The 23,533-nt window shown below is 45.2% G+C and overlaps 2 protein-coding genes across 4 annotated transcripts; both read right to left on the minus strand.

The window, feature by feature from the left end:
• Positions 1 to 415: 415 nt before the first annotated feature.
• Positions 416 to 8,019, minus strand: LOC144952623 (lamprin 0.9-like). 2 transcript variants are annotated; one of them, XM_078883107.1, is made up of 7 exons: positions 7,838 to 8,019; positions 6,798 to 6,857; positions 5,824 to 5,976; positions 3,350 to 3,424; positions 3,080 to 3,124; positions 2,392 to 2,430; positions 416 to 1,715 (listed from the first exon to the last, which is right to left on the minus strand). In XM_078883107.1, exons 1-5 carry the CDS (start codon positions 7,896 to 7,898, stop codon positions 3,090 to 3,092), a joined length of 384 nt encoding a protein of 127 aa, XP_078739233.1. In that variant the 5' UTR covers positions 7,899 to 8,019; the 3' UTR covers positions 416 to 1,715; positions 2,392 to 2,430; positions 3,080 to 3,089. The 2 variants fall into 2 exon arrangements, with proteins under 2 accessions (XP_078739233.1, XP_078739234.1); XM_078883108.1 differs by lacking the exon at positions 2,392 to 2,430.
• Positions 8,020 to 14,682: 6,663 nt separating this feature from the next.
• LOC144952755 (lamprin 0.9-like) lies at positions 14,683 to 22,201 on the minus strand. Of its 2 annotated transcripts, XM_078883244.1 has the most exons (8): positions 22,126 to 22,201; positions 21,195 to 21,254; positions 20,040 to 20,153; positions 19,194 to 19,250; positions 17,491 to 17,565; positions 17,224 to 17,268; positions 16,532 to 16,573; positions 14,683 to 15,859 (listed from the first exon to the last, which is right to left on the minus strand). In XM_078883244.1, the coding sequence occupies exons 1-6, from the start codon at positions 22,184 to 22,186 to the stop codon at positions 17,234 to 17,236; spliced, it is 402 nt and encodes a 133-aa protein (XP_078739370.1). In that variant the 5' UTR covers positions 22,187 to 22,201; the 3' UTR covers positions 14,683 to 15,859; positions 16,532 to 16,573; positions 17,224 to 17,233. The 2 variants fall into 2 exon arrangements, with proteins under 2 accessions (XP_078739370.1, XP_078739371.1); XM_078883245.1 differs by lacking the exon at positions 19,194 to 19,250.
• Positions 22,202 to 23,533: the final 1,332 nt, after the last annotated feature.

Raw genomic sequence — 23,533 nt, forward strand, 5'->3', positions numbered from 1 at the left:
GTGGGTTCGACCCCGACTCTTAAGGACTGTATATTTGAAGTTTGCATGTTCTGCCCGTGCTTGCGTGGATTGTTCTCTAATTCCTCTGGTTTTTCCCTTTCAAATAATTCTTGTGAAGCTAATGTGCTGTGTGGCTATGCTGAATCTGTGCAAGCTGTATCTTTAATTCAAGCCGTAACAGTTTAACTGCACTGAAGAGTCTGGGTGACCAGGTGTATGGCAGGTTAATCTCTTTTATACGTGAATGGACTAGAAGGTAAACTGTTTACTACTGTGTACGATTTCCATACTTTGGTTAACGATTGGGTCATGTGAGAGTTGGTGTGTAACAATGTACTTCACGCACCCGTTTGCATGCACATACACGGTAGTTGGTTTATGACGCAATGGCACGCGTAAGGGCAGTGAGTACAGATTTTTATTTTAATCCGGAACACAAGAAGGACGTTTCACAGAACATACCCACCCAAGTCGCGTCGGATCAATTCAGAACTTAACAACCTTCATCATACTATCCAACAGACACCTGTCCTATCTCATCGGCCGAGTAATTCAATCGTTAAGCCACTCGTAACTTTACATCCGTTATCCACAGTGTAACTGAATTCCCGGCCAATGAAATCATAATCGTGAATGACAAAACCACGACAGCTGTTAATGACACTTGGCGTGAGCAGACACACATAATCCGGTGTCGAAAATTTTCGACCGACCACTATTAAGCGTTTTGGGGCCAAAGTCAACCAGATATTTGACCCACAATGATCTCGAATTCTTGGAGGAGGATTTGGAAGTGTCCTCACTTCACGACCGGTTAAAACAAAACTCTGGAGCTGACAAGAGCTAAGTAACGATAGGTGTATACTCAGTGCAGGGGGAGGGGGGCACACATAGAGATGGGGGAGGGGGCGTTTGGAACCCAGATATCATTCGTGTATATATATTCATCTGTGAATCAAACTCCCATTGGCATTGCACCCACCATCCCAATCCAGCTGATTTATTTTTGGTTTCTGTCCAGTCGAAGAGTCGATTCCTAAGTCCCATTATGATTAAAATGTTAATATATTTTCTTTAACAGCTTTCATCACAGACTAATTTCAGCCACCAAATGTATTTACTCCCCCAAATTTCAGAATCGGAATCCGTGTGCGTGCTTCCCTCGCCACCAGATATTTTTTTTTTACGATTAATGTCAGGGTTCGTTTTAAAAAAAGAATATATATATATTTTTTTCTATTCGTGGTAGATTTTGTTTTCCAGGTCGTTTTCATTCATCGTCATTTGTGTTAATGCCGAGAAGTTCAGAAAAACATTATGGACAGACGCCGGCAAACCCGCCCACCCACTTGCATCACGACACTCACTCTGTCACACGATGACACACTCACTCACGCACGCACTCAAGGGTCCGAATGGCGTAATTTGCAGGAAATTGGCATAGGAGTAGGGGGTGAGGAACTTAACGAACGGCGAAATGATAGTATTGCACCGATGAGAATTCGTGTGAGAGTCAAGGGCTTGGGTAGGATGGGTGGGTCAGTCGGTATGAATGGGCAGGTATGGGAGGGGAGTAGGTGGTGAACCTATGCTCCCTTTGGTGGGTGGTTGGCGAGGCTGTCCATAACCTTCCTCAAGTCACTTCTTCACCGGAGTCTTGAGTCACTTCCACAGGCACCACTTCTGTTTGAAGTGACTGCAGATGGGACGCAGGGCTGGGCACAGACGCGCACGCATCCCAGATCATTAAATTGCACTCAACAAACGTAGTCTACCTTCATAGCCAGCATTATAAATCATCAATCTGTGGGTTAGGCCCACATAAAGATCGGACCAAACCTGTATCTCTAAGAATATTTTAAGAACCCTTCACCACTGGAGCTATAAACTTTTAAATCATCTAGATTTATAACGCATTTCTTTAGAACAACTTTTTGTGTTCAGTTGGTTGTCCTTCCGCACTTCCGATGAGCGCGGTTGGCTACGTACGGCGCCAAAGAAGTTCAACATATACATAATACGTGTCCCCTCCCCTCCTTCCACAACCCCGATCATACACTCTCACAATTTCTCACTGAAATCGACTCGGGTTTAGCCCAGAGTTTGCTAGTTCCCACGTGGGGTGAAAACTAATTGCCACTTCCTTTTAAAAGAACAAGCCATGCCTTGTCTGGGGGGATGGGTGAGGCATAATGATAAAGGGATGGGGCCTGGGGAATAAAACTCCACATACAGAGGAGGAATTCGTGAACCACGAACTTTCCAGATGATCTAAGGAAATTAATGCATCGCGTCAAATAAGTGCAGAAGGCAGCACGAACTTAATGCCGCAAATGCGGGCATGGGCCAATTGGTGCCAAGAATAATGGAACAATTACATGGAATAGTTACCTGGTGCGGCAAGTCAACGATCGCCTAGCAATTCTGTCACTGTACACAGACATACAAACACATACACGACACATTTAGACAACAGCAACAACAGCAACAACAGCCCCGGTCGAATCACCACTAAAGTGATGGTCACAATGGTGCTTTTGCTAGGCTAGGTGCACGTTGACGGGGTCAGGTGATGTTTGGGAGGCACTTGATGCTAGCAGGTCATGGTTACAAACCGAGCTGCTATGCACTGACTGAGATGACTTGCAGATGTGCTCATCACTGTGTTAACTTGACACATTTTATCATCCATCTGGTTGCTCTGGTCATTGTGAGCGTTACCCCCTATTGTTGTCGTTGGGGGGGACAATAACCTTCATGTGATCTCTAATCCACGTGTCCCTCCACTGTGTCGAGAAATGTGCATCTCTACACTTTTAATCGCTTTGCCACCAATCCACCCAGGAGCTTCAATACTCTATTTGGGAAGGTTATACTCGGTTCGGGAGGTTTTGGCTATTATTTTGTCAAGTTTGAGGATCTCTGCATAAGTCTTTGAGTTTCTGTAAGTGTATGGTTGTCTGGGAACAGTTATGGGTCTCTGGATAAGTGTTTAGGGTGTCTCGGTAGGTGTATGAGTCTCTGTCTTAGTGTACGGGTCTCTGCGTGAGCCTCTGGTGTCTCTGCGACCTTCACTTACCGGTGACGACCTAGATGGCACCAACAAAAGGCGCCAACGGGGCAGCTGCATACACAGCACATATCGCAGTACAAAGGTTAACGGAGATTCACGTGCCTGTTACAATATAATATTGACCACAGCAGACTTTTTTGAGAGTAAATGACGCATCCAACAGTCAACGAGCACAGTCCTTAATACACGCATTAAACAACACTCCGTAGCTGAGCTGTATAAACGAAGGAACATTTATGCGCCGGGAATTTGCCGGCGGGAAAGAGAAACCCTCACCGATTTTGCCTTTCACCGCGTGAGGAGCCACCACACCGGCGCCAATGCCGAGGGGGTAGCCGAGTCCGCCGAGGGCTGCAAACAACACACACAGGAGGGAGGGTTAAATGGTGGTTAAACATTAAACCTCACCCAGCACGTTTCGAATTAGCACGGTTTGCAACGAACGGGTGTGATAGTTGTTCTAACATACACACGCTCGCAGCGGCTTTTGGCTGGCCATCGAACAAAGACCGTCACCGCATCATCGCGCGGCCCTTTCAGATGGCTTCTGCGGCCATCTGCAACGCTCTTCCGATATTAGGAAGCCACTGGAGCTGTGGTAATTTTACATCATCTAGATTGAAAACTGATTTCTTGCGAACTACTTCTCGTATTTAGTTGTCCTTCCTCCACACCTCCGATTAGCACAGTTGGCTAGGTACGTGTTTTGTGGTTTGACTTAAAACTGCAGGAATTCATATTCTTGGTTATTTCGGTAAAGTCACGTAGATATGAAAAAATATAAAAACGAAAAGTTAATTAAATTAAAATTACGAGTTTTCGATCACAACACAAGCGATCGTCATTGCTTGTGTTGTGATCGAAACGTCGTCACTTTTATTCCACAAAATACTCATGGTCCAACTACCGTCTTGTCATCGGTTGCTGTTGCTTTAACCTCGGACAAACTACCGGTTAGGTTTCATTATAAAACAACAACAGTGGTTGTTGAAATTAATGATATCGATGATGATCGTTAAAGATTTGACTATTCTGTTTAAATCCCCATACACCACCGACACGACATTCCCGAACGTTTGAGCCTTTGCATTTCGAAGCGAAAATATTCCGCACAAATAGAACCGGTCGCCACTGAATTAACGTGGCAATAACTTTACAGAACCAATTATAACAGCCCTTGACACCCGGTCCATGCTTGGCGGTTTTTCGCCCAATCAAAGATCTATCCAGGCTCAAGATCTGCTTAACTTCTGAGATATGATTTCATTGAGGAAATGCAGTTCTGCATCTCTTCACCCGGAAATATTAAATAGGCTCGGCACAGTTTTTGCCGATCGCCAGATTGCGTGCGGTGGAGGGGAACTGTGGGAAGTGACTCCCACCTCCGTGAACTCCTACGTGCCGGCATTGAAAATTAAACCGGATAAATCAAATATCCTGTAGAGCTCACCTCTCATTGAGGCACCTGCCACCGGTGGCAGTTGTATTGCTGCACCTTCATCCATGATGAGAATAAGAATATGATTTGGCGTCCTCTGGTCTAACACTGTTTGAGACTAAGCTCTAAAAGAAAGCTTTCTCTGGTGTGGACCAATCAGTTTCAAAGACAATGCATCATATATTTTCAGAGCATGTTTTTTGTTTGTATTTTCACCAAAAGAACATGTGGTTAATGCAGATATAATTCTTTGCAAAAGGTTTAAGTTTGGTGTTTTAACATTTTAACACCTGTTTTGTTGCCAGAAAAAATGGGAAAACCTATTCTTCAGAATAGGATGTATCCTTATTCCTATACATACATTTTTCCACTCCCTTCTACCGTAATAGATTCAATGTTGACTGCAATCATGGCAAACCAATTTTGCTCGTGACTCACGTTCATCTTTGGATGTCGTGGTGATGGTGTTAGTAGGGGAGGGGATTTTAAGATTCAATTCAAACAATTAGGTAGGGGTGGGGGGCACATGCAAGGGCATGCACATGCAGCATACCCACCGCGGTGATAGGGGGTGCATGGTATCCGAGCCCACCATAAGGGTGAACGAGCTCAGCTGCCAGGGAAAGACAGTTCTGTGTTTAATGGGCGGGGGGAGGAGATTCGATGTAAGGTTGACGAGGGATTGATGTGAAACGGTGGTTGAGATGTTAACAACCTCGCCTGGTATAGAAGAGGTCATGGGTTCGATTCCGACCCAGACGATGCATGTTCTGTATTTGGAGTTTGTGTGTTCTCTCCCGTGGTGGTCACGTGGGGGTTGTATTTCACCTCCACATTGAAAAACATGCGTTCAGAGTGTTTGCCTGATTTAATTTTCCACGTGATAAGACATTTCGTTGGGCTATCGTTTGTGGCCAGGTCGCTTCTGATAAATAGCTGCATATCTTAGTGGGCCTACCAACCGCTCTGCTTTGACTGGCACAGTCCAGATGAGTCGAGTGGGCGTGGCTGTCCGAAGAGGACGGGTGCTGATGTTCGTTTAGAGAGCAGCTGAGCCTAACTGACCAGGTGGCTCCGCCATAGAGCTGAGCAGCTCGCAATCATGAAGTTGAGAGTTAAAATCTTGGTTGATGGCTAAAACAAGTACACTTAGTAGGGAAGATCAACAGTGGTTTGTCGTGTGGATCAACTCTCCCCTTGCCATGGGAGTGTGGAATTTCCAATGCTAATTTCACCATGACTTGTTTTGTACGGGTGGTCGAGTGTGTGGCATAGTGTATGGATCTGTTACAAGCATGGTGCGTGTAGGCACCTCCAAGGGCCGCTCCGTGATAGCCGAGACCACCATAGCCCAGACCACCATAGCCCAGACCTCCATAGCCCAGGCCTCCATAGCCCAGACCTCCATAGCCCAGGCCTCCATAGCCTAGGCCTCCATAGCCCAGGCCTCCATAGCCCAGGCCTCCTATAATAGCGAGAGGGTATTGAATGGAGAATGTGGGTTCAGGCTCTATCATGCGTTGCATATAGATGTATATAGAACAGGGTTATTCGTGAGACTGATGTGAGTAAAATGGGCCAACGCTTTACCCACTATAAGTTGTCCACGGGTTAACGATGAGACATCGGGAGGTAGGGAGACACATTGTAAAAAAAACACGTTCAAATGCGTACACAAATGAGAGTTTATGTGCATGTAAGAATGTGTGAGTGTTTGTGAGCATGTGTGAGTGGGTGCATGAAAATGTGAGTGAGTATTAGGATGTGAGCGACTATGTACGCGTGAGAATATGAGTGTGCGTGTTGGCCTGTGGCCACATTTAAAGAATTAAGATTCTGCCGACTGCTGAACTATGCTGCCTGCTGGCCTATGCTTTCATTTCTTTGAATGGTCCCTCCTTTATATGGGTTGTGTGTGTGTGTTTTTAACATGTCGCGATTTTTTTTGCAAGTTACAGATTTTTATTTATTTAATTGGAGGTCACTTATTTGGCATTTCTCATCATGCCCCGTCATCCACATGTCTATTTAAATTTTAGACGTTAACTAAAATCGCCTTAGAGAAATATAAAATACGATATGACTCTGTCACTATGTTGAACATCTTTCGCACCCTACAGAGCCAACCGTGTTAATCGAAGGTTCGAGCCATCATAACCGCACTAATTGGGCACTCCATTCATTCACATTTTTCCAATGCACTGGCAACAGCACTGTTTAGACCGTTTAGCATTGTGATTCAGTTAGTGAGTGTAGTGGTGGTGAGTTGTAATGAACCACACTCACCCACAGGGTGGCCCAGATATCCCGTAGATACAGTGCTCACACTCTGCTTGCCAATGACAGCTGTGGCAAGGCAGAGACACGCACGCAACACAAATAGACACAGAGACAAAAACAAGCCCCTTCATTGCCTACATAGCATGTTGGGGCAAGTGCTGTTAGAATGCACAACGGCCAGCCGCCTTTGTCTCCCCACTGGTGATGTTTATACACTGACCCCTACAACTATATTTAATGCTGAGTCAAAGAAAGGCCCAGGACCAGTTCAAATATTCTCCACCGTTATTAGTTGTGAGCGGGAATCGAACTCAGGTCACTGGTGTATAGCACAGTGCGCTAAACACTACACCACAATGCTCCCATAAGGATTCCCCCTATAGCCTTAACAAACTGGTGGGGCAAGTGTCGTTCACGAGTAGCAATTATTTAGGCAAGTAACGGCACACAAGCGGGTGAATGACCAGCACCACAGAAATCAAAAATATAAAGACAGCCATAGACGCGTGCACACGGACACACAAATAGATGCACTGACTTAATATTTTTTTTATTTTACCAGGTAAGGTCGATTGAGCTATGTAGCTTTTTTTCAGAAGCGACCTGGTCACGAATGATAGCTTAACAAAGTGGCTGATGTGAAAATGTATAGCAGCAGCCAAACACTCTAAACACATGTTTCTGAATGTGGAGGGGAAAATTATAGAACCTGGATAAAAATCCTCACCACCACACAGACTCGCACAGAGTCATCCATAGACACTCAAAGTCAGACGCAGTCTCGCACTCACAGAGATCCACAGATAGACACACAAAAACACTCACAGACATGCATAGACACAAAGACAAAGTCAAGGATACTCATACTCAGACTCGCACAAAGTGAAAGATCAAAGACACAGACTCACACTCAAACATCCATAGACACATACAGTCAAAGATAGATTCACACACAGATATCCATAAACACAGGCTCACACAGAGATCCACAGATAGACACACAAAGACACAGACTCACACTCACACAGAGATTCCATCCAACTTACGCGTCGCAGTGGCGAGGTGAAGGAGGGCGAGGACGAGGAGAGCTTGAATAGCGGCGGCCATTTTGCTTTCGGGGTTTTCTGCTTTCGCTGTCGACGACAAGAAAGAAGGGCTTGAGTTGAGGCTGATGAAGCTTCACTTCGGAGTGACGAGCCTGGAGTTTGAGCCCCAGCTTTTAAAGGCAGCAACCAGGGGCTGGCTTGGCTTTGACCCAGCCAAGACAAGACCGAGCCTCAATAGCTCCAGTGTAGCGTTGGCAAACGCCAAAAGCAAAGCACCGCGTCTATTTCCTGTCAAAATACGGGAGGCATTGAAGCCTCTCCAAATATTTATGGGGTTTTGGGTTTTTTTTACTTGAGTTTCAGTACATTTCCACTCGACACCACTAAATGTCGCATTTGCCTCGATATTAAACTAAAACTAAACTATTTTTTTTGCCAGGTAAGGTCCACTGTTAATATGGCTCTTTCAGAAACAACCTGGCCATCACAAATGATAGTACAACGAAGTGGCTGATGAAGCGGTCTACAGGGTACGGTGGTAGAGGCGAAGGCTGAGAGACGACGGATAATGAGAAAGGATGAACGATGCTGTCGACGCAAGTATGGGATTGAGGTGACGCAAATCGGGGAGCGGTATTCATAAAGTGATGAAGTCTTGGCGAAACGATGCAAAAGGGGGAGATGTGAATCGAGGTATTATTGTATTAGGACCTCATCCAAATTAAATGAGACTAGCAGGGGACGTGGACAAGAATGTGTGTATGAATGATTTGGAGCTTTCGTGACTGCAAGAACTGTGACTTTACTGAAAAAACCAAAGCGTGTGTATGTATGTTGAACTTCTTCTGCGCCGTACGTTTGAAAACGTGATAATTAGAGGTGCGAGGGAAGGACAATCAACTAAACACGAAAAGCAGTTCTTTAGAAATTGGTTTTCAATCGAGATTTAAGAGCGCACAGCTCCCAGTGCTTTCCTAGTATCGGAAGTGTTCCAGACGGCTGCAGAAGCAAGCATGCCTCTGTTGCCGGCTGCTATTATTTCGTATCTTTTTCACCCTTTTATATAGTAATCTATTTCATTTCATTGATCTTAATATTAGTTTTGCACTAGTTTTTAGGGGGGGGGGTGGGTTTGCTTTTAACCATTCAACTCACAACTTGACTTGGCCTTCTGTAACCGCCACCACGCACAACCTGTTTTTCCTGGCCACCGTTCATCACGCATAAACACACATTCTGTGTATATGTACACATACTTTTATAAGCTTATATTTACTTTCACATATTAAAAAAAAGTTTATTTTTTATTTTTTCAGGTAAGACGCATTGAGCGAGGTAGCACTTTTTCAGAAGTGACCTGCCCACAAATAATTGGCTAATGAAGTGGCTTAACACGTGTAAAACTGTAGCAGCAGCCACTCTAAACGCATGTTTCTTAATGCGGAGGGAAACAAATCCACACGACCACGGGGAGAACATGCAAACTCCAAATATACAGGCATCAGGGTCGAGATCGAACCCACGATTTCCTGTGTACAAGGCGAGGTAGTTAACAGCTTGCCACATACACCGATTCAGATTAATTGACATACACGCGCACACGTAGAGCATGCAGACATATACATGCAAAAATATATTCGCATGAGCTTTGTACATTAATTAGACAAAGCTCGCCCGTATAGCCTTAACAGACTGTTGGGGCAAGTGCTGTTAGCGAGCACTTGTCGGCCCACACCGTACACGAGGGAGTTTGTAGCCAACACTTCCGACCGCCCATGTCTCCACCAGTGGCAACGTTTTTATAGTGCACCTCACTAATTAAAACATACACATGGACACACAAACGCGTATATACAGTACGGTCATATTTCCAAATGCACACACGTAAAGTATATTCACACGACGAAGATACGCAGTCCTATTTTCTCTGAATCCACAACATTTACAACACCAGCGAGTGCCGAAGTAACTTAATTAATACGTTTCGTTTGCGTGACAAACCCGTGAACGTATTCTGTCGACTGGTGGTGGGTTAACGAGACATTCATATTACTTCTTGGTTCTTTCGGTAAAGTCACGTAGAAGGAAAATAATAAAAATAAAACATAAAATAATTCTCACGACGTTTCGGCCACAACGCAAGCAGCCGTCTTCAGGTGGAGAACAGGTCTGCCGAGAAGGCAGAGTCTGAATGAGACATTCATATTCAAGGGATCTAACCCCCAAAACAGACTTTATTATTTGGCCTGAATGTTAAACCGAACAAAGCTGGGGTTTTTATTTCAGTCCATCGGTGCCCAGTAGTATTCGTCTTGCCCTGCATCTTGCTGCCGTTGCGTTCTCGGTGTGTAATTGACAGGGTCGGTCGCGTGCTCCGCCACGTGACGCAAAACGGCGACTCGGGGATTGGCTCCTGAGCCGCACGTGCACGTGTATAGGCCACGCCCAGACAGGCACCTGCACGGATTCGTGCTCAAGAGGTTTGGCTGCAGCGACCCGTCCAAAATTACTGGACATCATTGACAGTCATTAATATTGTTAAAATAGAATATCTCAATAAAAAGCAATGCTGACTGTTGATTTTATTGAGTAGTGACATCTGTTGGGTCGTTCTTGTGTGCCGGCATTAATAAGATTTCACCCTTTCCCCCTGTGATGCAAGGGAGGCTTGGAAGGCATAATGAATGATGAATATATGTGCTCATAGTCGATTCTGGGCATTTGAATGTGCAGCTCTGGCGATTTTTGGCAGCGGCGATCTCAAAATGGTTGACTACGTACACTGCAAAATAATTTCAACATACTGTCCGTCCACAAAGCACCTCTTTGCTTGATTCAGTCTATGGGAGGATTGAGCAGTGTGATGTTGCGTGGCGTTTGGGCCGATGTGGTGTCTCTTGGCAACTGTTGCAGGGACGAGATCTGAACTTTCGGTGTTTATTTTTGTGTAATTGGCCGGGCCTCGTTTTTTGGCCCCCAAAGTGTATCAAAACAAAATGGCGTCCGAGATCCCCCTCAATGGCCGCCTTTGTTGAATTACGTTCACAAGCATCAATAACTTCGCTGTTTTTGGTCAATCGGAGGTGAATTAAGGCGTATACAGTAATCGAAAGGTGATTAATACATTATGGTTTGTGAACAAACAAAAAAACAGAGGCCATTATTCGGGTTGTTAAATGTTTTTTATTTTTTCAGTTTTCATTTTTAAAATGCGCAGAATGGCCGCCCTGTATCCTCGGACTTGAAATTCAGATTAATGCGTTGATGGGTACAGAATACTTTCATTGTTGATTCAGATTAGAAAAAGGTAATTTTATGAATTCGTTATCAGAACACTATTATTTGTCTCAACAGATGTGTAAAATAATATTTTACAAGTAAATGTTTTATTAACGTAAAATGTAGCGTTTTTGAAGAGTAAATCTAGGCTAAACCAATATACAATGTCTGCGATATACGTGTTTACATGCATTCAGTGCTGGATCAGTGAGAGCGACTGGGGGAATGAACAGTGGAAGTGTTTGTGGCGTGTCGGCTTATGTCTCTTGGCCACCGTTCCAGAACGCCACGTTGGCTATGAGATGTTAACTACTTTGCCTGGTATACAGAAGATCGTGGCTTCAAAACCGATCGACCCTTAGGCATGCTGCGTATTTGGAGTTGCAAGTTCTCCCCGTGGTCGTGCGGATTTTTTTCTGGTTCCTCCAGATGTAGAATCAAAAACGGGTTTAGAGTATTTAGCTACTGCTCTAAATTTCCACATAAGCCACTTCATTAGCCTATCATTTGTTTCTAAAAGTCTCTCTCTCCATGTGGTCGCGTGGATTTTGTTTACCTGTCCTCCGGTATATCCCTCCATATTCATAATCGTCGTGTTTTTAAGAGTATTGGGCTGCTATACATTTCCACGTGACAAGGCACTTCGTTGAACGATTATATTGTGGCCAGGTCGTTTCTGAAAAAGAGCTTCATCTCCCAGTGGGATGGCCTTGCCTGGTAGAAATTAAAAATAGATTCATTTTAGTATGAGTCTCGAAGAGCATGGGTCTCATTTGGTCTTCACAGGTCTCTGGATTTCTGTGGGTCTCTGGTTATATATGAATCTTGATCTCCTGGGTCTCTTGAGTTTGTAGAAACATGCATTTAAAGTATTTTTGCCGCGTGATGAGTCATTTCCTTGAGCTGTGATCTGTGATAGCCAGGTTGCTCAGTCGGTCTTACTTGATAATGTAAAAATGTGTAATGTTTTAGATACAAAAGTGACTCAGGAGAGTACTTTTGAATAAAGTGTTAGCAATTGACATTTTGCGTGAACGCCTTATTATTTATATATTTGTGTATGTAGAAAACACCGCGGTCCCTAAACTGTGGAATCGGCTCGCACAAGAACAGGCGCCACGTGTCTCAGGCGCCATTGACGTACTTCTCGACCGTAAGGTAAGCGAACCGTTTTTTTTCAAAAACTTTTTTAAATAAGTTTATTTCTACCCCACGCCGACATTTCCATTGTGTGATTTTGCATGATGGCTTTGGGCAGCAGAGAACACAGGAAAACTCGTAGTAAAAACATTTCTTTAAAACTGATTTTGTATTTGGTTTCTTGTTCTTCCCAGCATCCTGCGATGTGTATGGTTGGCTACCTACCGTCTGAAAGAAGTTCAACATACACACGTACATAGGGCAGTGTCTCATCGTCACAATCTATTGGTCCGAATGGTGGGGGCATCTATGAACGTAGCAAACAAAAAAATTATCGACCACCCAAAAGTGGAAGTAATCGGGATCCTTTGTCTTTGACGACAGCTGTGGACCCACACTGAACCACGCTCGGAAGCAAGCACGGGAGACGCTCGGCGTACACGTCGTTCCATGAATAGAAAATGTCAAAGAATCGCCAAACTGCGACCGTGGTGAAGCACCAAACCGTCAAACCCATAGCCGAAGAGTTGCACCTTCCACTCCACACCCTGGCGGTATCGCTGCAATCCGTACAGCAGTTACTGCTGCCATGGAATAATTGAAAAACCTTGACATTCAACTAAGACATCATCTGTACAAACTGTTGCTTCTAATCTCCCCCACGCCTCCCATGATGTACGAAAGAAGATATTGACTTAAAGCTTTCGTGACTGCAGAAATTCATATTATTTGCATCTTTCGGTAAAGTCACGTAGATAAGTTAAATTAATAAAAAATAAAACTACGTTTCCATCGCAACACAAGTGGTCGTCATCAGGCGGAGAGAAAAAAATTCACGTAGATAGGTTCAAATTGATACAAATAAAATATTTTTTTGCTTATTTAATTAAATTTGAAACAATCTCCGTGACTTTACCGAAAGACCCAAAGAATATACGATAGAAGAATCATGATCCATGGGCAGATGTCCCGTAGTGGGTGTCTTCCTCTTTCTGGTTCCTTCAATTTTGCCTAACAATTTACATTTTCCTTTTGTCCATCCTCATGTGTGTCCGGATAGTGCCAGTTTCCTTCTCATTACTGCCTGCATCATCAATTCGTCTTCTTTTATGCGCGACCCTTTTCTTAATTCGACATTGGTTACTCTTTGGCTCCAGTAGAAATAAATTTCAAATGCCAATAGAATCAGAATCTTTATTTAGACTATAGGAATGCGATCAGCTATGAAGCTCTTTTTCACAGAAGTCCAATAAGGGTGGATCAGCATGTTTCTGATTGCCAACCTGAAGAAACTGCAGGCCTGAAGCCTCAGTGCTGGTCTCCCAGCATTTCGCCATGATGGCAGTATGTTAACGACCTTGCCTGGTATACAGGAGGATGTGGGTTCGATCCTGACTCTTAACGAATGTATATTTGAAGTTTGCATGTTCTGCCCGTGCTTGCGTGGATTTTTCTCTGATTCCACTGGTTTTTCCCTTTCATAGAATTCTTGTGAAGCTAATGTGCTGTGTGGCTATGCTGAATCTGTGCAAGCTGTATCTGTAATTCAAGAGTCTGGGTGACCGGGTGTCTGGCAGGTTAATTTCTTTTATACGTGAATGGACTAGAAGGTAAACGGTTTACTACTGTGTACGATTTCCATACTTTGGTTGCTTTGGTTAACGATTGGGTCATGTGAGAGTTGGTGTGTAACAATGTACTTCACGCACCCGTTTGCATGCACATGTAGGGGTGATACGCGCTGGCAGTAGGGATCGTGGGGCAGTGCGTGGTGATTGGCTGTGTAGTGGTGACGCGCGCTGACAGTGATGGATCGTGTGGCAGCGCGTGGTGATTGGTTGTGTGCGCTGACACAAGCTGGAAAAAGGGATCGTGTGGCAGCGCGTGGTGATTGGTCGACTAGGGTGGGTGCTCACATCGCGGTCCGCATAGGCTCCGTCTCCTCGGGAGCGGAGGGCTATATAAGGCGGTGCGCGCAGGCGCTCGAGGAGTTGGTGACCAGTGAAGACGGAAGACGGAGGAGGAAGAGATAGGGCCCTGAGACACCTAGTCCCGCTGTCCTTGTAAGGACCGGGACCCTGTGTGGCTCAGAGGCGGGACCTTGGGACCCGGGGCCGGACGTCCGTGTGAGGGCCGGGCCACGGGACCCAGTGGTCGTGACCCATACCCAAGCTGGGGTGGGTCTGTAGGTTCCCCCGGATGCTACGGGGCTGGAATGCCTGTGTGTGTGTAGCCGGGTGGAACGTGTAGCGTGAGCTGTAGTGACCACACGTGTTATTGTGGCAAGACAAGTGTTAATAAAGTGTGCTACCCGTCAAGTGGTCTCCCGCCGTAATTTACAATACTACACACATACACGGTAGTTGGTTTATGACGCAATGGCACACGTAAGGTCAGTGAGTACAGATTTTTGTTTTAATCCGGAACACAAGAAGGACGTTTCACAGAACACACCCACCCAAGTCGCGTCCGATCAATCCAGAACTTAACCTTTATCATACTATCATACAGACACCTGTCCCATCTCATCGGCCGAGTAAATCAATCGTTAAGCCACTCGTAACTTTACATCCGTTATCCACCGTGCAACTGACTTCCCGGCCAATGAAATCATAATCGTGAATGACAAAACCAGGACAGCTGTTAATGACCCTTGGCGTTAGCAGACACACATAATCCGGTGTCGAAAATTTTAGACCGACCACTATCAAACGTTTTGGGGCCAAAGTCAACCAGATCTTTGACCCACAATGATCTCGAATTCTTGGAGGAGGATTTGGAGGTGTCCTCACTTCACGACCGGTTAAAACAAAACTCTGGAGCTAACAAAAGCTAAGTAACGATAGGTGTATACTCAGTACAGGGGAAGGGGGGCACACACAGAGATGGGGGAGGGGGCGTTTGGAACCCAGATATCATTCGTATATATATTCATCTGTGAATCAAACTCCCATTGGCATTGCACCCACCATCCCAATCCAGCTGATTTATTTTTGGTTTCTGTCCAGTCGAACAGTCGATTCCTAAGTCCCATTATGATAAGAATGTTAATATCTTTTCTTTAACAGCTTTCATCACAGACTAATTTCAGTCACCAAATTTATTTACTCCCACAAATTTCAGAATCGGAATCCGTGTGCGTGCTTCCCTCGCCACCAGAATTTTTAGTTTTTTACGATTAATGTCAGGGTTCGTTTTAAAATATATATATTTTTTGCTATTCGTGGTAAATTTTGTTTTCCAGGTCGTGTTCATTCATCGTCATTTGTGTTAATGCCGAGAAGTTCAGAAAAACATTATGGACAGATGCCGGCAAACCCGCCCACCCACTTGCATCACGACACTCTCTCACGATGACACTCATGCACTCAAGGGTCCGAATGGCGTAACTTGCAGGAAATTGACATGGGAGTAGGGGGTCAGGAACTTAACGAACGGCAAAAAGATAGGGAGGGGAGTAGGTGGTGAACCTATGCTCCCTTTGGTGGGTGGTGGTTGAAGGAGGCTGTCCATAACCTTAATCAAGTCACTTCTTCACCAGAGTCTTGAGTCACTTCCGCAGTCACCACTTTTGTTTGAAGAGACTGCAGAAGGGACGCAGGGCTGGGCACAGACACGCACGCATGACAGATCAACAAACGTAGTCGGCCTTCATGGCCAGCATTATAAATAATCAATTTGTGAGTTAGGCCCACACAAAGATCAGACCAAATCTGTATCTCTAAGAATCCTATAAGAACTCTTCACCATTGGAGCTATAAACTTTTAAATCATCTAGATTGATAACTCATTTCTTTAGACCAGCTTTTTGTGTTCAGTTGGTTGTCCTCCAACACTTCCGATGAGCGCAGTTGGCTACGTACGGCGCCAAAGAAGGTTAACTTATACGTATCCCCTCACCTCCTTCCACAACCCCGATCAAACCCTCTCACAATTTCTCACTGAAATCGACTCGGGTTTAGCCCAGAGTTTCTAGATCCCACATGGGGTGAAAATAAATTGGCACCTCCTTTAAAAACAACAAGCCATGCTTGTGTCTGGGAGAATGGGTGAGTCCTTGTGATAAAGGGGTGGGGCCTCCGGAGGGGTGGGGCCTGGGGAATAAAACTCCGCATACAGAGGAGGAATTCGTGAACCACGAACTTCCCTGTTGATCTAAGGAAATTAAAGCATCGCGTAAAATAAGTGCAGAAGGCAGCACGAACTTAACGCCGCAAATGCGGGCATGGGTCAATTAGTGCCAAGAATAATGGAACAATTACATGGAATAGTTACCTGGGGTGGCAAGTCAACGATCGCCCAGCAATTCTTCTGTCACTGTACACGAACATACAAACACACACGACACATTTAGACAACAGCAACAACAGCCCCGGTCGAATCACCACTAAAGTGATGGTGACGTCACAATGATGCTTTTGCCAGGCTAGGTGCACGTTGACGGGGTCAGGTGATGTTTGGGAGGCACTTGATGCTAGCAGGTCATGGTTATAAACGGAGCTGCTATGTACTGACTGACTGAGATGACTTGCAGATGTTCTCATCACTATGTTAACTTACCACATTTTAGCATCCACCTGGTTGTTCTGGTCATTGTTGTGAGTGTTACCCCCTATTGTTGTCGTTGGGGGGGACAATAACCTTCATGTGATCTCTAATCCACGTGTCCCTCCACTGTGTCGAGGAATGTGCATCTCTACACTTTTAATCGCTTTGCAACAAATCCACCCAGAAGCTTCAATACTCTATTTTGGAAGGTTATACTCGGTTCGGGAGGTTTTGGCTATTATTTTGTCAAGTTTGAGGATCTCTGTATAAGTCTTTGAGTTTCTGTAAGTGTATGGATGTCTGGGAACAGTTATGGGTCTCTGGATAAGTGTTTTGGGAGTCTGGGTAGGTGTATGAGTCTCTGTCTTAGTGTACGGGTCTCTGCGTGAGTCTTTGGTGTCTCTGCGAGCTTCACTTACCGGTGAAGACCTAGATGGCAGCAACAACAGGCGCCAATGGGGCAGCTGCATACGCGGCACACATTGCAGGCAAAGGTTAACGGAGATTCACGTGCGTGTTACAATATAATATTGACCACAACAGACTTTGATTAGAGGAAATGACGCCTCCAACAGAGTCAACCAACACAGTCCTCAAAACACGCGCTAAATACACACTCCATAGCTGTATAAACGAATGAACATTTTTGCGCCGGGCATTTGCCAGTGGGAAAGAGAAATCCTCACCGATTTTGCTGTTCACCACATGAGGAGCCACCACACCGGCGCCAATGCCCAGGGGGTAGCCAAGTCCGCCGAGGGCTGCAAACAACACACACACACAGGAGGGAGGGTTAAATAGTGGTTACAAATTCAACCTTACCCAGCTACACTCCCTCCGCACGTCCATATTAGCACGGTTTGCAACATACATACACACACTCACAGCGGCTTTTGGCTGGCCATCAAACAAAGACCGTAACCGCATCATCGCCCGGCCCTTTCAGATGCACTTATGCGGCCATCTGCAATGCTCTTCTGATATTAGGAAGCCACTGGAGCTGTGCACTTTTATGTCATCTAGATCGAAAACTAATTTCTAGCGAACTTCTTTTGTTTAGTTGTCCTTCCTCCGCACCTCCAATTAGCAAAGTTGGCTAGGTACGATGCGAAGGAAGTTCAACATACGTACTTGTGTTATGCTATAGATCAAGTTTGCATTCTCTTTTAGGAATCAACAGATTTTCCCTAATCCCGATGGCATATGTAAGGTTCCTCTGCCTTCGGTAATCAACAAAATACTCATGGTTCGACTTGCGTCTTGTCATCGGCCTACTTGAGGCTCCTCTGATTTAAATAATCAATGCTCTATTCTCTCCATCTACACTACTACCTGTCCCCTCTCACCATCACTTGCTGCAGGTTTGCGGCTCCCTTTCCACTCGCCTCGTGGCTTGTGCAAACTCGCAATAACGTTAGCGGTGCTCACAGCTAACACTGCAAAGACTATTTCTGCTGATTGACCCGAGCTGTGTTGTTATCCGTCAGGATAATAGCAATAATGACAAGAGCATTATCACTATTGTGATCAACACAAATCATCATCGACGCCAGGTATCATCATTCGTGCGCATGCCCCACTGCTGTTGCTATAACCTCGGACAAAATACAGGTTAGGTCTCATTATAAAACAACAGCAGTGGTTGTGGAAATTAATTATATCGATGATGATCGTTAAAGATTAGTCTATTTTGTTATAATCCCCCCCCACCGCCCATCCACCGCCGGCCCGACATTCCTAAACGTTTGAACCTTCGCGTTTCGAAGCGAAAATGCTCCGCACAAATAGAAGCGGTGGCCACTGAATTAACGTGGCGATAACTTTACGGAAACAATTATAACAGCCCTGGACACCCCGTACTTGCTTGGCGGTTTGTCGCTCAATCAAAGCACTATCCAGGCTCAACATCTGCTTTACTTCTGAGATATGATGACATTGGGCAGATGCGGTTCTGCATCTTTTCACCTGGAAATTTGAAATAGACTCAGGCACAATTTTGCCGATCGGCAGATTGCGTGTGGTGGAGGGGAACTGTGGGAAGTGACTCCCACCTCCGTCAACTCCTCTGTGCCGGCATGGAAAAATAGGCCGGATAAAAAAAAAAGATCCTCTAGAGCTGACCTCTGGAGAAGGCACCTTCTGCCACCAGTGCCAGTAGTTTCGCTGCACCCTTATTCCCATAATACCTTTATCATCCATACATTTTACACCCTTCTACCATAATTAAATGTTGACTGAAATCATCGCAACGAATTTTTGTCGTGACTCACGTTCATCTTTGGGTGTCGTGATGGTGTTAATGGGGGGGGGGGGAATGTGGATTTTCATACTTTATTCAAACATTTAGGTCGCGGCCACATGCAAGCTCATGCACATGCAGCATACCCACCGTGGTGATAGGGGGCCGCATGGTATCCGAGCCCACCATAAGGGTGAACGATCCCAGCTGCCAGGGAAAGACAATTCCGTGTTTAATGCGCGGGGGGAGGAGGTTCGATGTGAGGTTGACGAGGGATAGATGTGAAACGGTGTTTGAGATGTTAACTACCTCGCCTGGTATACAGGATGTTCGTGGGTCGCGTGGGGTTTTTATTTCACCTCCACATTTAGAAACATGCGTTCAGAGTGTTTGCCTGGTTTAATTTTCCACATGATAAGACATTTCGTTGGGCTATCATTTGTGGCCAGGTCGGTTCTTTAAAATAGCTGCATATCTTACTGGGCCTACCAAAGCACTCTGCTTTGACTGGCACAGTCCCAATGGGTTCATGATGGTTGTTTATGTTCTCATGAAAATCTGGTTTATGTGCCCAGTTAAGAAAATATGTTTTGGCCTCGTGTTCAACTCCTTTTGTCAACAGGAGAGGGTCTCTCTCAGAAGTGAACAGGGTTAGAATATATTTAGGTGGGACCTGTCATCAGTGGGCGGTGCTAGGGGGCGGGTGGACGTGGCTCTCCGAAGTGGGCGGGTGCTGATGTTCGTTTAGGGAGCAGCTGAGCCTAACTGACCGGGTGGCTCCGCCATAGAGCTGAGCAGCTCACAATCATGAAGTTGAGAGTTCAAATATTGGTTGATGGCTAAAACAAGTACACTTATTAGGGAAGATCAACAATAGTTTGTCGTGTGGATCAACTCGCCCCTTGCCATGGGAGTGTGGAATTTCCAATGCTAATTTGACCATGACTTGTTTTTAATGGATGATCGAGTGTGTGGCATAGCGTATGGATCTCTTACCAGCATGGTGCGCGTAGGCACCTCCAAGGGCCGCTCCGTGATAGCCCAGACCACCATAGCCTAGACCAGCATAGCCCAGACCTCCATAGCCCAGGCCTCCATAGCCCAGGGCTCCTGTAAGAGCGAGGGGGGATAGTTTGGAGAATGTGGATTCAGCCTCATTCCGCTGCTGGATGAGGTTCTCCCCCCACATTGCATGGTCGTTGCAAGTGGCCTATGACACCTGTGTTGTGCATAATGGCGGTCACCCATCCACTCGCTTATCCAGGCTTTAAACGAAATACGACGAGGTTTAGCAGTTAGCGTGCTGCGCTACGAACCCGGCAACCCAATTTCAATTCCCTCTCACGACCACCACTGGTCATGATTATTTGATCCTGTCCTGGACCTCTCCTAGGTCGACTCAGTCTCAATTGAATATATGGTGCTGTACGAACAACATCGCTACTAGGGAGACAAAGGCCGCCGGACATGGTGCTGGTCACTCATCCCCTCGTGTGCCATGCCAGCCTTCATAGGTGCTCGTGAACAGCACTTTCCCTAACAGTCTGTTAAGACTGTACATGGGGATCGTTGACTGTCTTTGTGTGTGTGAGTCTGGGTGCGTGAGAATGCGAGTAAGTTAGGATGTATGCGTGAGAATGAGTGTGCGCGTTGGCCTTTGGCCACATTTGAAGCATTAAGATTCTGCTGCCTGCTGGACTTATTGGATGCTCTACTTTCATATATTTGAGGGGTTCCTCCTTTATATGGGTTGTGTGCGTGTGTGTGTTTTTAACAAGTCGACATTTTTTTTGTGAGTCGCAGATTTGTGCTTTTTAAATTTAATTGGAAGTCACTTATTTGGACTTCCTGATCATGCCCCGTCGCCCCCTCGTCTATTTAGACCACGCTCTACGATAACTCAGAAATCCCCTTAGAGCAATATAATGTACGATATGCATTCACCACTATGTATGTTGAACTTTTTTCACACCGTTAATCGCCAACCGTGCTAATCGGACATGCGAGCATCTTAGCCACACGAATTGGGCACTCGAGTGATTGATATTTTTCCAATGCCCTGGCAGCAACACCGTTTAAACCTTTTAGCATCGTGATTCAGTGAGCGTGGTGGTGGTGTTGGTGGTCTTGAGTGTGATGAACATCACTCACCCACAGGGTGTCCCAGATATCCAGTACTGAAAGTGCTCACTTTTTGCTTGGTAACGACAGCTGTGGTAAGACAGAGACACGCATGCAACGCAAATAGACACAGACAAAAAAACAATCCCCTTCATGGCCTGCATAGCATGTTGGGGCAAGCACTGTTAGCGAGTAGCATCTATGAAGGCCGGTACAGCACACGAAGGGGTGGGTGGCCAGCACCACATGCACACACAGACTAACACAAAGACAGAGTCGCAGATGCGTGCACAAATACACACAAATAGACAAAGATATATTTTCACGCAATTTTTTTTACAACATGAGGTTCACTGACCTATGTAGCTCAACAAACTGGCTTAGCACGTGGAAATTTATAGTAGCAGCCAAATACTCTAAATGCATGTTTATGAATGTGAAGGGAAAAACTGGAGGACACGGATAAAATCCACACAACTACCAGGAGAGAGACATGCAAACTCCAAATATACAGGCGTCAGGGTCACGATCTCCTGCAAATCAGGCGAGGGTGTTAATATCTCATGACTGCTTAGCCCCCACACTAAACAAAGAGTCCCCGTATAGCCTTAAAGATATGTTTGGTCAAGTGCATAGACACACAGACCCACTCAGATACGTACACAGACATCCATAGACACATGCACATAAAAGGACACAAACACACACATGTATAGACACAGAAAGTCAGAGACCCACAGACATGCATAGACACAAAGACAAAGTCAAGGATACTCACATATTCAGACTCGCACAAAGTGAAAGGTCAAAGACACAGACTCACACTCAAACATCCATAGACACATACAGTCAAAGATAGATTCACACACAGACATCCATAGACACAGGCTCACACAGAGATCCACAGATAGACACACAAAGACACAGACTCACACTCACACAGAGATTCCTTCCAACTTACGCGTCGCGGTGGCGAGGTGAAGGAGGGCGATGACGAGCAGAGCTTGCATAGCGGCGGCCATTTTGATTTTAGAGATTTTTTTTTTCGCTGTCGACGACAATGAGAGGAGGGCTTGAGTTGAGGCTGATGAAGCTTCACTTCGGAGTGACGAGCCTGGAGTTTGAGCCCTGGCTTTTAAAGGGGCTGGCTTGGCTCTGACCCAGCCAGGACAAGGCCTGGCCTCAATAGGTGCAGTGTAGTGCTGGCTGAGGCCAAAAGCAAAAGCAAGGCAAAAAATAGGCTCGCTCTTATTTGCTGTCAAAATATGAGCGCTGAAACGTTCTCTCTCCTTCCCCCTGAACATAAATAACATATTTTAAATAATATTCAGGAGTCGATTGAAATAAGGGATCCAGTTTATTCATTCAGAATTAAAATGCGGAAGAGCCAACATTTTGTGAAAAGCTTAATACAAAAAATAATACCATAACAAACATGGAGGGCGGCCTCAGACTACTGCCATTGGCCGATGAAGAGGCGTCCTCTTTGAGAGATGTTCCCAAACAGAAACAGGGACCTTTCAGTTCCTGTTTTCCCAAAGGCTGGGCAGATGAAATGTCAACTGGTTGCGTCTGAATGGGGCACCATGTCTTTTAACTTTTTTCTCAACGCATATAAGGGACTTCATTTGAACACTGGGCGGATAAACACAGCCAACAGGGAGGCGTTGAAGTCTCACTAAATGTTTTTGGGCTTAGTTTTTTTGAATGGAGCTTCTGTACATTTACACTCGACACCTCTGAATGTCACATTTGCCTCGATATTAAAACCCCGACTGAGGACTTCCGACGCCTTGGTCGGCTGCTTATTAACTTGGCAACTTTGTTCGACCTTCGTGAATTCCAGCACAGCGTATGATATTAACAACTTATGCCACGTGGAATTAGGCCTGCGGGGAATGGGGGGCAATGGTGCAGGTTTTTTCAATACACATCTACGTATCAATAAAATATGAACAGGTTTTACCCTTTATGGCAATAAAACAGGAGTTGTATTAAGATCCTCAAACAACACAACATAGATACCTTATTTAACGAGTCAGGTCTGCCTTAATCACACGTATCTTTCTTTGCATGTGATAAAACATGCAACGAAAGATACTCTGATAATAAATGCGCTGTCGTTGTAACTGATTGGCCTACACTAGAGACAGCCTTCTGTGTAGCCTTGCCTCACCAATGTCAGACCAGAGAATGCCAAAAGGAAAACAAATACAATGCAATTATCAGAGCATGTATAGCTCTGGTTGAGTAGCTATATCTATGGGATACCTTTTTTGGCAATATCAAAATATACTTTTATACATCTATGGAACCGTTGATACTGGGAAAAAGGTCCCATAGATATATGATATATACTTTTTACACCT

The sequence above is a fragment of the Lampetra fluviatilis genome, chromosome 69, assembly GCF_964198595.1.
Source record: "Lampetra fluviatilis chromosome 69, kcLamFluv1.1, whole genome shotgun sequence".
NCBI classification, from domain to species: Eukaryota; Metazoa; Chordata; class Hyperoartia; order Petromyzontiformes; family Petromyzontidae; genus Lampetra; species Lampetra fluviatilis.